The sequence below is a fragment of the Falco punctatus genome (genome assembly GCF_963210335.1).
Source record: "Falco punctatus genome assembly, chromosome: 1".
In the NCBI taxonomy this organism is placed as follows: Eukaryota; Metazoa; Chordata; class Aves; order Falconiformes; family Falconidae; genus Falco; species Falco punctatus.
This window is the reverse complement of record NC_137580.1, coordinates 51,078,642-51,092,150: the sequence shown is the minus strand read 5'-3', so window position 1 is coordinate 51,092,150 and position 13,509 is coordinate 51,078,642. Positions and strand designations below refer to the sequence as shown.

Sequence of the window (13,509 nt, the reverse complement as noted above, 5' to 3'; positions counted from 1 at the left end):
AACTGTGTTAAAAGCTTTCATTGTCTCAGACAGAAAATCACGACCATTAAGTCTGTAGCTTGCCGTCACCATCCTTTTTCCTAAGAAATATAAGAAACAAGAGGTCATACCTGTGTAAACACAAACTGATAACATTTTTCTTAAGAAAACTGGTGTTTTGTTCCATTTAAGTCTGTGCTACTTGATAAAGGAGAAATATTATGCTTATTACAGTTTTGGATTTTATTTGCATTGCTATTGCATTGCCAGTTTAGGTAGCTAAACACACACACGGAAAGTACCATGGTACCAAAGAGAAGTGTCATTTGATGATGAATTCTCTAAATGTAGTGAACAGCCCATCTTAGATTTTTTGCGTTTTACACAGCTCAATAATTTCAAATATTTGGGGCACCTGCTGTTGGGAAATATTGCCTGGTTTTTGATTTTATACAAACAGCATAGTCTGCCATATGTGCTGAAGCCCTAGGGTTTATGAAGCATGAAAAAAAGCCTGCTGTCCTAGGCCCTAAGTTTTGTGCTGCAATAGAAAAAACACAGAAATTTAAAAAAATAAAAAAGGGCAACAATGCTTAAAAGTGAATAACCAGGATAATGATGCAGAAGAAGCAAAGATATTGTCTTGTTTCAGCAATTGGTTCCCCCAATATAAATATAAAAGCTTTCTGCAAAGTTAATTTTGCCATCTCACAAAGGTGTTCTTGCATTGCCAAATGAGCAATGCCTGACTGTTTCAGTCAAATGGGACTTTGTAAGGACAAGCAAGTTGAGAAAGTGAGAAAGGGAAAGTCTATTTCTTCGATCTGTTGAGAAAACCCATCCTGGAAAGTCTTGGTTCACTCATATTCCATCTAGTGGGACATAAAGCTTTGGATTGGGTTGGCTTAGCCATGGAGCCAAGGTTCATCTTTGCTGTAACGGGCAGAAAGTAGGGGAAATTGTGGCTTATTTTTGCAACCAGCACTCATGAAAGGTGTCACTGCAAAAGAGTGGTTTGACATTTATGGGCACATGCAGCAGTATACTAATACTTGCTATAAACTGAAATAAGCACGCATCGCTTAATAAACTTACCAGCCTACGGATCTCTCTCTCACATTCCCGCTTTATTCTATTAATCTCATCCTGATGGGACTGATAAGCCATGCGCAGGTCAGCAGCCTTCATTTTATCTGCCTGCATAATGTTGTTCAAAGCCTCTTCAAGCTGCTTTTTGCCAGATTTCAGCTCCAAGATCTCCTGTTGCAACTTCATCCGTTCACCGTCGAATGCCTTGCGAGCCTCCTCCTTTGCCTCACTCAGCAGCGCCGTCTTCACTTTGTCAGCTGCCCCGTCCCGCAGGACATTGACTGTCGACTGCAAACGCTGAATTTCACCATCTTTGATTTTCACCATTCTTGCTACCTCCTGCTCATGCTGCCGGATCAGTAGCTCTCTGACACTCTGGAGTTCCTTCATCTTCTCCTCATGGAGCTTGGCTTTCAGTTCAGAAACATATGCAGTGTGCTTGTGCTGCTCCTGCTCCCTTTCTTGCTTAACTTCTTGGATTTTCTCTCTCAGTTTACCCACCTGCAACATTGATATAAAATATTAGAAGTGCTACCACACTTTTAAAAGTCACCATTCCTAAAACATTATTAAAAACTCATCCTCAATATTCAAAAACAAAGACTGTATACCTGACACCCCTCTCTCCAGTAAACAACTAGAGAACCAGGGCTGGGAAAAGGCCATGTGTGTGTCCAGAAATCTGCTATTGGGACATGCAATTGGCAATGAGGTCTCACAGTTCTAGGGAATAAATAAAACCAAGCAGCATCCAATCTAGTTCTCTCCTTATTTCCTCCACCGACCACCCCAGACTACTCTCATCCATAACACCTCTACTGCACCTGACAAGCAGACAGAAAACAAATCAAACAGAGAAGAGTGTATGCTGGGAATACATTGATTTTGGATTTCTTAATCTCTTAGCTATTTTAATAGGAAAGTCCTTATTAGATAAGCCAAAAGAATTTGCCTTCTGAAAAAATCAGGTCTACTCAAGGGGCCTCAGGCAGCACACCCCAAAACTGAGACTACTTACAGTCCCCAGACACTCACAGAGACTATTCACTGTCCCCAGTCCTCAGAAAATATAGGCCAGTGAATGTAAGGGTTGGGGAGGGAGTAAGGGAAAGGTCTTATAGCTTATTATAGAATACCCACTGTGATGAAACCTCATTATAAAATGATGCTCAGCAGGCGGCATGGAAAGTAATGCTTGTACCAAGTGGGATTAGGTATTAATTTAGAAGAAAGAAAAAAAAATAAGGAGAAATTTTTGCTTCTCTATTATAGTATACCAGAAAGGCTACAATGTATTTCATCATGTGTAGTGTCAGTAACATCATTAATATCCCTGTCACACTGACTGCCAAAACGTGGGCCCTATATATGTACTTCTCATCTAAAGCAAAGTCAGAGGCAGAGATTTCACAGATTTGTGTTTTAACCTTGAGTGGTAATGCAAACATACAAACCAAACACTGCTTCACAGTAAAAGGAGGCTACCGAGGAGCAGCAGGATGCTGGTCACTGTCACGGTATTCCTAGACTGCTTGCATCTATGTTATACAAAGCTGGGATTTGTAGTTGTGCAATGCATGTAATTGATGCTAAACTAAGCCAGAATTGCAACTTGCCTCAGATTAGTGCAGAAAGGATGGGAGATCTCTATTAATGTTCAGACTATCATTTGCTATGAAGGTATAATTAAAACAAATTACTTTTTACATGGCTTTGGATTCTAAAGTTGAAATAAAAGTAAAGGGTTAATTAAAAGCAATAATACTGGTGCAAGAAAAGCCCAGAAACCTTCATAATTTTGTTTATTGAAAGCAGGTTGGATCTAAACAGGCACTTCTGCGCATTTGATTTAGGAAAAATGGGACATCTTAATTCAAAAGCCTCAGACATAACTCATCCAACGAAACCAAGACTACTACTTAAGAGTGATCATAAAATGAGACCAACATATCACTTATCAAACCCACAGCACTGACAGTAGGATTTCCAGTCTGAAGTTCACCTGAAGTCTTCACACAGCAGGGACAGCAGACTTTCCCTGTGCAGAAGGTGTTACGATCCTGTTATTTTCAACACTAACTTTGAGAATTAACCAAAGCAAGCTTACCCTAGATTTTTAAAAGTAAAACAAAATAAAATGAAAACAGAAAGGAAACAGGCTGGAGCAGGAGGGGGGAGGAAATATCTACATTTTCATGAATGTAATCTTCTAGATGCATTGTGGACTAACCTCCACCTGGGAGAGCACTATAATTACAGCTATGGGAAAGGTAACAGCTCTGAATCAGACACCATCAGAAGCAGATTTTATTGCACAGATACTGTTACTCTGTTCAAGGATGATTCAGATAATACATCTTTATGAAGAAAGATAGATTTATTTATTTTTTTTTCTCCCAGAATGCTAAGTCTGGCTATCAGAAATTATCTGCAGGAGATATCCATGCGTTATTTATTCTGGTGGGATGACATTTAGTTAGTTCCAAGCCTATAGTGGATAGCACTGATTTTCAGTGCTTGCATTAGGGTACCAAACCCCGTAGGAAAGTCTAAGACTCTCCCATCTCTGCTGATAGCATGAGGAATGGACTAGGTGATTTTTAAAGATCCCTTCCAAACCAAAACATTCTATGATGCTATAAACAAAGCTAAGCTACTTACTCACTTATTTACTAATGCAAGTGGATGAGCTTATAGACAAATTTGCAAATGAGCCAACACTCACTGTTTACTTAAATCTGTTAGCTATTTCCTTACTGATGAGCAAGGAAAACTGAAACAAAACTAAGCAATGAAACATAGTAACGATGACAAAGGAAAACATTGTATAATAGCATATATTAAAAAAAGGTTAATATGCCTTCAGAACTATCATAATTTAAAATTAATCATATTGTACATAAAGCATGCAACTGAAAGGCAGTTTTCAAGACAACACATTAATGAATGCAACTTCCTAAAAACATTTTTAATATATGAGAGATTCTGAAATGTCTGGAGTATTGAGTTACACAAAATGACATTGTGTGTAGCTTGTTCCATTTTTTTTGCCTTTCACTGAATTGAGGGAAGGCAACATCTATACATACTGCTGCTGTCTGTGAGAACACATATTAAGCCACTCAGAGTAATTTAATATTACCATATATTGCTAGTCATTTTACTTAAAAGCTTCAGCAAGAGCAATGTAAAGAATAAGAAACTGTCTTTACACTGCATCTTAACTGCCTAACACTCCTCATGACCCAGTAAAAAAGATGTATCCTAATTCTCAAGGCCTTTTTTAAAAAGTCTGTTCTTGTTAGTGCTTCTTGTCAGAGAAGATGGAAAGTTAGATCTGCCTGTTATAGGCCTTCCCTGAAAGCCATAAGCTGTCCTTACCGCACTCCCTCCGTCCCCCTCTCCTGCACACTATGCGGATCAGTACACGTCTGGCTTCCAGAGCAACTGACTGAATGAAAATAGTAGCATGGCATTTTCCCATATGCTTAAGTCTCAGTTTCAAAATGAACTTAAACTTTAAAGCAATTTGTCTTTTTTTAATTTCCGGCACACTTTTATTTTAATGAAGAAAGCTGTTCTGTTCATAGGCAGAACATGAAGTATAACCAAGAAATGAAGCCAATAGGGAAACAAAGTCAGGCAGGATATCAGGGCACCAATAAAACAGGTATTTTCTGCCATTCTAAATTAAATCTTTAATAATCGGTGCACACTGATACAGTATTGTTGCCAAAGCAGAAGATAGCTGCTTGGAAAAATAATGCCAAACATCATTGCTTCTTCCCTTTCTTGTCTGAACAGTGCCTGAAAGGATTTTCTTTGAAACAATACAATTATATTATCATAGGATATCTGCATCTTGTATTGTTTTCTTTGACTAGGGACCTTGCACACTTGAGACACAAACACAATAGTTTGGTTTTATGAACCGAAGTCAATGACAATTTTAAAATTAAGATTTCTGAAAGACAATAACCTATTAACCCATACATATTTCCAAGTGATAATGAATCACTGCCCCAATAAAAATGTTATGTTAAGAACTTACCAAGGTCTACATCTTTTTTTTTCTTTTTTTTTTTTTTTCTCTTGGATTTAAATGCAGGTGTTTTTTATTTGTGGCACAATAGTCAAAGTCCTGCAGAGCAGGAGGGATACTTTCTGCACAGCATTTAACCAGGAATCCAGGTTATGGTAAAAAATCTATTACCAACTGTGAAAAAGGCATGTTATTAGAGGTGAGGCCAAATAAAAAATGCTACTGTTCATTGCAAAACTGAAATGCAATAGCAACTTTCTTTCAAAACAAACAAAAGCCTGTGTACTTTGCTTTTTCTAAAAAAGATGTGAACTCTACTCCTATTTAAGCACACAGAATCACAGAACGGTGAGGGTTGAAAGGGACCTCTGGAAATCATCTAGTCCAACCCCCGGCTAAAGCAGGTTCTCCTACAGCAGCTTGCACAGGATCATGTCCAGGCAGGTTTTGAACGTCTCCAGAGAAGACTCCACAGCCTCTCTGGGCAAGCTGCCCCAGTGCTCTGTCACCCCCAAAGTAAAGAAGCTCTTCTTCATATTCAGATGGAACTTCCCATGTTTCAGTTTGTGCCCGTTGCCCCTTGCCCTGTCCCTGGGCACCACTGAAAAGAGCCTGTCCCCAGCCTCCTGACACTCGCCCTCAAGGTATTTGTAGACATTGATAAGATCCCCTCTTGGTCTTTTCTCCTCCAGGCTAAACAGCCCCAGCTCCCGCAGCCTTTCCTCATCAGGGAGATGCTCCAGTCCCCTCATCATCTTCATAGCCTCTGCTGGACCCTCTCCAGTAGTTCCCTGTCCCTCTTGAACTGGGGAGCCCAGCCCTGGACACAGCACTCCAGACGTGGCCTCACCAGGGTGGAGCAGAGGGGGAGGATCAGCTCCCTTGACCCACAGGCCACGCTTCTCTTAATGCCCCCAGGATGCCACTGGCCTTCCTGGCCACCAGGGCACACTGCTGGCCCATGGGCAACTCACTGCCCACCAGGACTCCCAGGCCCTTCTCCTCAGAGCTGCCTTCCAGCAGGTCAGCCCCAGCCTGTGCTGGTGCATGGGGTTGTCCCTCCCCAGGTGCAGGACCCTACACTGGCCTTTGCTGAACTCCATGAGGTTCCTCTGCCCAGCTCTCCAGGTCTTGCTGAATGGCAGCGCAGCCTCTGGGGTATCAGCCACTCCTCCCAGTTCTGTATCATCAGCCAACTTGCTGAGGGTGCCTCTGCCCCTTCATCAAGGTCACTGATGGATAAGTTGAACAGGACTGGACCCACTACTGACCCTGGGGAACACCACAAGCTACAAGTCTCCAGTCAGACTCTGCGCAGTTGAACACAACTCTCCAAGTTCTGCCATTCAGCCAGTTCTCAGTCCACCTTGCTGTCCACTCATCTAACCCACACTGCCTGAGCTTACCTGTAAGGGTGTTATGGGAGACAGTGCCAAAAGCCTTGCTGAGGTCAAGTAAGACAACATTGACCACTCTCCCCTTGCCTACCCAGCCAGTCATTCCATCATAAAAGGCTTTTAGGTTGGTCAGGCATGATTTCACCTTGGTGAATCCATGTTGACTGCTCCTGAAGACCTTCTTTTCCTCTACGTGCTTTGAGATGACCTCCCAGTTTGGCTGTTCCATCACCTTTCCAGGGATGGAGGCAAGGCTGATTGGCCTTTAGTTTCCTGGGTCCTCCTTCTAGCTCTTTTTGAAGACTGGAGTGACATTGGCTTTCCTCCAGTGCTCAGAATTTACACACTTGCAGTGTAAGCCAGCATGCAGCCAACAGCATAATTTCTATTAAAATTTCAGTGTGCACTGGATCATGCCATTAAAAACTATTCACTTAAGCAAGACTGCTGTGGACATAAGCAACCAAAGCTGTCACTATGAAAAAGGCAGCCCTAACACCAATCCCATTTTTAGCAACACAATAGCCAAATGTGGAAAGGGGCAAATATTTGCAATAGCAACCCAAGATACAAAGCACTTGTTGTGATTTGCAGAGTTCAGCCTAGATTTTAGCCTCTGCAACAACTTAGAAAAAATTCTTGAAGTTTTTTGTTTGGTTGGTTTGGGGCTTGTTTCTTTGTGTTAAGTAACAAGTTTCCTAAGAAAGTTCCCTATTTGGCTACATCTCTTCAATCCCCTAGCCCTTTCCTCATGAATTCCAAGAAGGAATTATTGGGCAGCATTTAACACTTCCACAATGCTTAGTGCAACACAATTTCAAATTAGAAAGCTCAGTTACATTGCAGGCTGTACAGCACAATGAAAACCACATGCTGAGAAGAAAATCTTGTATCTGTCCATAACTACTTTGGAGACTCTACTATTTAAATTACACTAACAAATTACCTTTTAAATATTTGCATGCTTCAAGGGAAAGAAGTCTGGTCTTCCATTTACAAACTGCATCTACACTAGCTTTTCAACAATTAATTGAACTGTACTAAGCTTGTGCTTGGAATCAGGGAATATAGAGTCATAGCATAGCTGAGGTTGGAAAGGATCTCTAGAAGTCACCTAGTCCAGCCCTGCTAGGACTACCTACTACTACTACCTACTAGGATTACCTCCCTCCACTTGCTGCCAACACTTTTCCTAATGCAGCCCAAGATATCTTTGGTCTTCCTTGCTCCAAGAGCATATAGCTGACTCATGTTCAAACACACATTTTTTAGCACTGCAAACACATACTGAGCAGATTTATACACTGTAGTTTAACTCCACAGGGATTCTTTCATCACCAGAAAGGCTTCCCAATACTTTTTTATATGCAAAAGCAGGATCACATAGTCTAATATGAACCGATATTTAATAGAGAAAGGACATATCCAGTAGCATTTTTTTATACCTCATAAACATCTGAATTTTGCTTTTTTAAAAGTCAAAGTGATCATCTTTAAGTAAAAATTTAAGTAAAAAGAAATAAAAAGTTGGCGAATTATCTATCATACTATGCAACTATATAGGACTTCACTGAATTGCAGCAACATTGACAGCAATATCTTGAAATATTTCTTGAAATAGATATAAAAAGATAGTATCTTGAAAAATTTCTTCCCAGCAACAGAGCAGAGCAATCCAAATGTCCTATTTTGGAAAGTGTGTTGAAAAGAACCATTTATTAATACAGACCTCATTCCCAGTGACCTGATGGGACAAAATAACAAAATCAATGAAAGTAATAATTTATCTCTTTCCTTCTCTTTTTGATATGCCCCTGTACACACAAATCCAACAGTAACCAATGCAGTTTAAGTCTGTTCCAGCCACGATAATTTGAAGAATTTCAACAAAATTTAATAAGAATACATTTTTCTGGGCCTGAAGTTGAATATTCCTGAGTACCTTCTGCAAAGTTCTCTGAAACAGCACTTGTCCAGGGTAACGCAAGGTTTCATTGCTCCATGTTCAGAGCCACCTAAATTTATTCTATCAAGGAAACACTAGTATTACCAGGTTGTAACCAGACAAACCAAATCAACTTGCCATATCCTTCTGAAATTCCAGTTTTGCAGGTAAATCCTACACGATTCTTGCTTTTCTCCTTCTCTTGTGTTTTTTTCCAGGGAGCAAAGAAATGCTTCCTTTGAGCACACACCTTCCACCCCACAGCTGGCTAGAAAAGGAAAGTATTGTTGCCTTCCTAGCAATCTTCCTCCACCACTTCCAGGGTCAAGGTTTTAACTGAGTATCTGAAGACTACTGAGCTGTGGCTAGGCCACTGGGAAAGCTCTCCATGAATAGGTATTTGGCATCTGCATCAATCACATTGAAACTGTAGGTGTCACCTCCAGTGAAGCAGCTTTGTTTGCCTGATCTTTTCCTGGTTACAAGCTAAAAAAGGCTGATAATGAAATTGGAAAGGCATCAGCTTTGCAGTCTCCAGTCATATCAGAAATCCACTTGGAAGGAGGTCAAGTCCAAAAGATTAGTCTGGGAGATCTGTAAATCTACTTTAATCAAATTTAATATGGTATGGTGTCCAAGGATAAGAAGGAGAAGCATCCCCAAAACCTGAGTCTCTGAAAGATGTGCTACAGCAGAGAGCTGTGTGGAAACAGAAGCAGTAATCTGTGTCCTCCCCAAACACAAACTCACACTTCGGTCTCCATATCAGAGACTACTCAATCAGTCTCAGTGCACTGGATGACTTATAACTGCTGGTCAGGTGAAGCTCCTACTTGGCAGTGACATGGCATAGTAATAATATCTTGTAGCAAAAGAAAATTACTGTGCAACAGGCTACTGTCAGGACAAAAAGATGAAGATGCTCAACATCAAAGGTTGGCAATTATTTGAGTTCCCTGTGTCAAGGATAAATTCTCCATCAACTGGATTGCAAGATCTCAGTGCTAAAATTAATGAAATTTAAACTATTCCAGGGGAAAAAACTTGCTAAAAATCTGTATTTTTTTATAAATACAGTTACTTTCCTGTGGAGTATTAAACTTGCAAATGTAGATCTTTCAAACTTGAGGAAGATAGTGAAAGACTTCTGGAGAACCTTCAGGCATGATTTAATTTTTTTATTGGTGGTGACCAGTGGTCCCATTAGTCCATGGCCTAGGAAATCTTCTGGCTTCTTTCTGAACTATAACATCATATTGCATCTTCTGAATGTAGCTTTTTTCACTTCCAGTTGTCCAAGAACTTGACCTGTTTTGCCTTGTTCTGCTTTCAGGCAACCACTTCTCCAAATCTCGTTGTCATCTAATAAGAGCTTAGAAGTGGCAGAAGCTGCAGTCAGACATGACTCCACCTTACCAGACATTGCTTTGATGGAACTCGTACTCACTGCTCAGTTACACGGTTTAACCCCAGCTAGCAACTAAGAACCACACAGCCACTCACTCACTCTGCTCCCCATGGTGGGGTGGGGGAAGAATTGAAAGGGCAAAAGTGAGAAAAAAACTCATGGGTTGAGATAAAACCAGTTTAATAATTAAAGATAAATAATGTTAATTTTAAAAAATTGTAAGGGAGGGGGAAGAGAGAAGAAAATAAAACCAGATGATGCAAATGAACAGTTGCTTATCACCAACTCACCAATGCCCAACCAGACCCTGAGCAGTGGCTGTCCCACAAACCTCCCCCACCAAGTTTTACTGCTGAGCACGACATCACATGGTATAGATTATCCCTTTGGTCAACTGGGGCCAGCTGTCCCGGCTGCGTTCCCTCTTGACTTTGTGTGCCCCCCAGCCACTCACTGGTGAGGTGGGGCGAGGAGCAGAAAAGGCCTCAGCTCTGTGTAAGCTCTGCTCAGCAGTAACTAAAACATCACTGTGTTACCAACCCTATTTTTAGCAGAAATCAAAAATAAACTACTATGAAGAAAATTAACTCTATCCCAGCCAAAACCAATACGCTCAGTCACCATTTTCCCAGTCCATCTGCCTCTACTGCTTTGTTTATCTACCATCTTACTCACTGATCCTTCTCCATAGAAAAAATCTCCTATGTTGACTCTTTATTCTGTCCACTTTTATAAATATCCTTTTCTTGCATGCCCATTTCAGTAACAAATATATTTAAAAAAAAAAATAATAAATAATAGAAAAATCACCACAGCTACTGCAAGCTTTTTTGCCTTAAGCTTTTCCACTTCTGGTAATCTTCTAACCTAAACTCTCAAGATTATGTGACAATATCAAAGGATCACAAAAAATATGTTTCTGTTCACATCTGTATATATGGAACTTATCTCTTTTCCTTGTGCTATGTTTGAATGCCCTAGGAACTTCTGAAATCTCCAGTGATTGTCCTTTTATACCAGCTTAGACAGTTTAGATATATAATTTGATAAGGTACATTCATTTTAAAGGCCTTACTACAGTTCTGAGGATCACTTCCTCTTCCAACATATGATCTAAAAGGTTTATTTATTATAATTTATTGTTGATTCTTCCGAATCAACAATAATCATTGCTTAATACCCATTTATTGATCATAGAATTGTTTAGACTGGAAAAGACCTTTAAGTTCATCAAGTCAAACTCTGCCAAGTCTACTCCTCTCCAGTATCTGTTTTACCTGGGTTAGAATTTGCATTATCATGTCTGGCATATTCAGTCACTTAATTTGGAACTCTGACTGAAGTAACATCAACACATTTACTATTAATGACTTTGTTACTTCCTGTCCAATTTTTGGCAGATGTCCAAAATTCTCTCATTTTAGTGATCTTGTTATAACAAGTGTGGAGAACAACTGAATTCAAATGTCCTTTAACTACTGTCAGGAAACAACCTACCCAAAAGGATGTGCTTCCTTTTAATCCCAGTAAGTAGTGCCAGGAGTTACCACACATGGTTCTACCAGTACTTCATCCACTTCCCTGCTCCAAGAGGGCTGCCATATTTCCTTCCCAATTACAATACCCTAATGCCTCTTTGCTATTCAGCACACCCCTTACAGTTCAGTAAGTTAACCAACTATTCTTTTATTCCACACGTGGCAGACATTAAGAACATTCATTTGTATGTACATTCAGCATGTATGGATTCTCAAATCAACTGCTGTATTTAGAGTTCTTCCATACATATTGGCCATAACTCTCTTCCATACAACTTTTTTAAACCTCAGTAAATAAAGCTGCTTTGACAGTTTGACATGCTATCTCATTTTTTTTTAATTTGGCATATTAAAAATAGGGGTTTTTTTCAACTTACAAAGAATCACTGCTACAAACAGATTCAACAACTGACATCAAAGCTCAAAAAAACCTGAAGAAATCTGGGGGAAGCATGAGACTTACAAAAACAATCTATAAAATTGTGAGGTGATACAGTGGCAATGGAGTTGAAACATGTCATTTATCCCGACTCCTAGATGTGTTGTGTTCTCAACTCTATAAATGTACAGTTGCAAGTAGAATATGGATATTTAAAAGCAATAGCAGGACTCTGTGAAGATGGAGCAATAGCGACAGCAAACACTAACATGTTGCTATCAAGAACAAAGTATTACCTGAAGCATTAGAAGACTGTCTTCTAATGTCTGCTAACCATCTCAGTAGAAACGGTTACTTTGTAATACTTGTTCCCAAAGATTCATGGTTGGCAGCACAGGCATTTATAAAACCTGAGCTAATGCATGTTTTCTTGAGTTTGACTGCCAAGGCCACACTCATTCACTGCAGCTCCTTCTGCTTGCAGCTCCTTCTGCTTACTGCACCAGAATTCAAGGTTCAGTTCCAGCAAATCCTGCCTCCATTCATGTTAAAATAAGTACAATTTTTGTGCTTCTGTCAACTTTTCCTGTTACTTAATATCCAAATTTTGGATGTCTTCCAGCCAAACATTTCCACCAGCAGAGAGAGGGCAGTATTTGAGCCCTTGTTCAGTTCATGCATTTCCTTCTCCAGGCTCTCCACAGATGGTAGCAAACCTACAATTCCAGGAGAACGTTACATATCAACAGGCTGCCCAAGCCTATCAGACAAGTGTTCCCAAAACAAGAAATGGTACAAAGGAACTAAGGCAAGGCCACAACTATTGCTGCACTGTTTAGGCAGCATAAATCAATCCAGCCGCTCATAAGTCAGAGGCCCATAATGCCACCAGCAAGCCTCAAAATGATGTATATTCAAAGAACTGCAAACATATAAATTTTGGATCAGGTATCACACAACCATGGAAGGGAACAATTGGACAGGAGAAATCTCTTTAAATGGCTAAAAAACCCCAAACAAACAACAAAAACAAAATGCCAAAAAACCTCAAACAAACAAAATGAACTGCGAAAATATGCACAAAATCTGGATGTCTCTTGGGTAAAAGTTTATTTCCGAGAAACCAGTATTTTGCAGGCAGAAGTACGTTAAGACGAATTTCCATTTCTGACTTCTCTCATCAGTTAGAAGGTTCTCCCTCAGATAAATCATTAATGTAGGCATATATATGAGGGACAAAATAATTTAGGAGAATTAAATTAATTGGCCCCACAAGAGTTTGTTACCTTTCCTAATACAGTTTGTGTCCCATGGGCCATAAGAGCTGTATGTTTAGCAGCTTCAATGCACTCTTTCTTACCTCTGTGCCAGTAAAGCTATCTAATTTCGTAGAACTCTCTAGGCACAGAGGTTTTACTTTTCTGATACTAAGCCATAATTTCTGTAGGTTTTGTTACTCATTCTTAAGCTACAGTCTAAAGATGAATAAATTAAAGCCATGGAGATTTTTCATCTTGTCACTCAAGGCATCCTATATAACTGCTGCGCAGACAGAGAGCAGGTTGTTGCCCTGATGGCGATAAATAAACTACACAGTTCAATTCTAGTTAAATGATTTAGAACAAACACCACAGCAAAGATGAGGGAAAGAGGCTGAAGCACTCTTCCCTGCCACCCTCCCAGAAATGCACTACAACATACCGCAGCGTTTACTACAGACTGCACTGTATAT

At 40.0% G+C, this 13,509-nt stretch overlaps 1 protein-coding gene across 19 annotated transcripts in view; it reads right to left on the bottom strand.

Annotated features, from left to right (window-relative positions):
* The window catches only part of JAKMIP1 (janus kinase and microtubule interacting protein 1), a 180,396-nt gene that overhangs the window by 75,387 nt on the left and 91,500 nt on the right, over positions 1 to 13,509 (bottom strand). For 17 of the 19 annotated variants that reach the window (XM_080373440.1, XM_080373438.1, XM_080373442.1 and 14 more), the window contains one exon: positions 1,075 to 1,569. In XM_080373440.1, coding sequence (XP_080229566.1) covers positions 1,075 to 1,569 — 495 coding nt within the window. Of the gene's footprint in view, positions 1 to 1,074; positions 1,570 to 12,073; positions 12,438 to 13,509 lie in introns of those variants that run through there. The other 2 variants (XM_080373430.1, XM_080373435.1) reach the window with 2 other exon arrangements.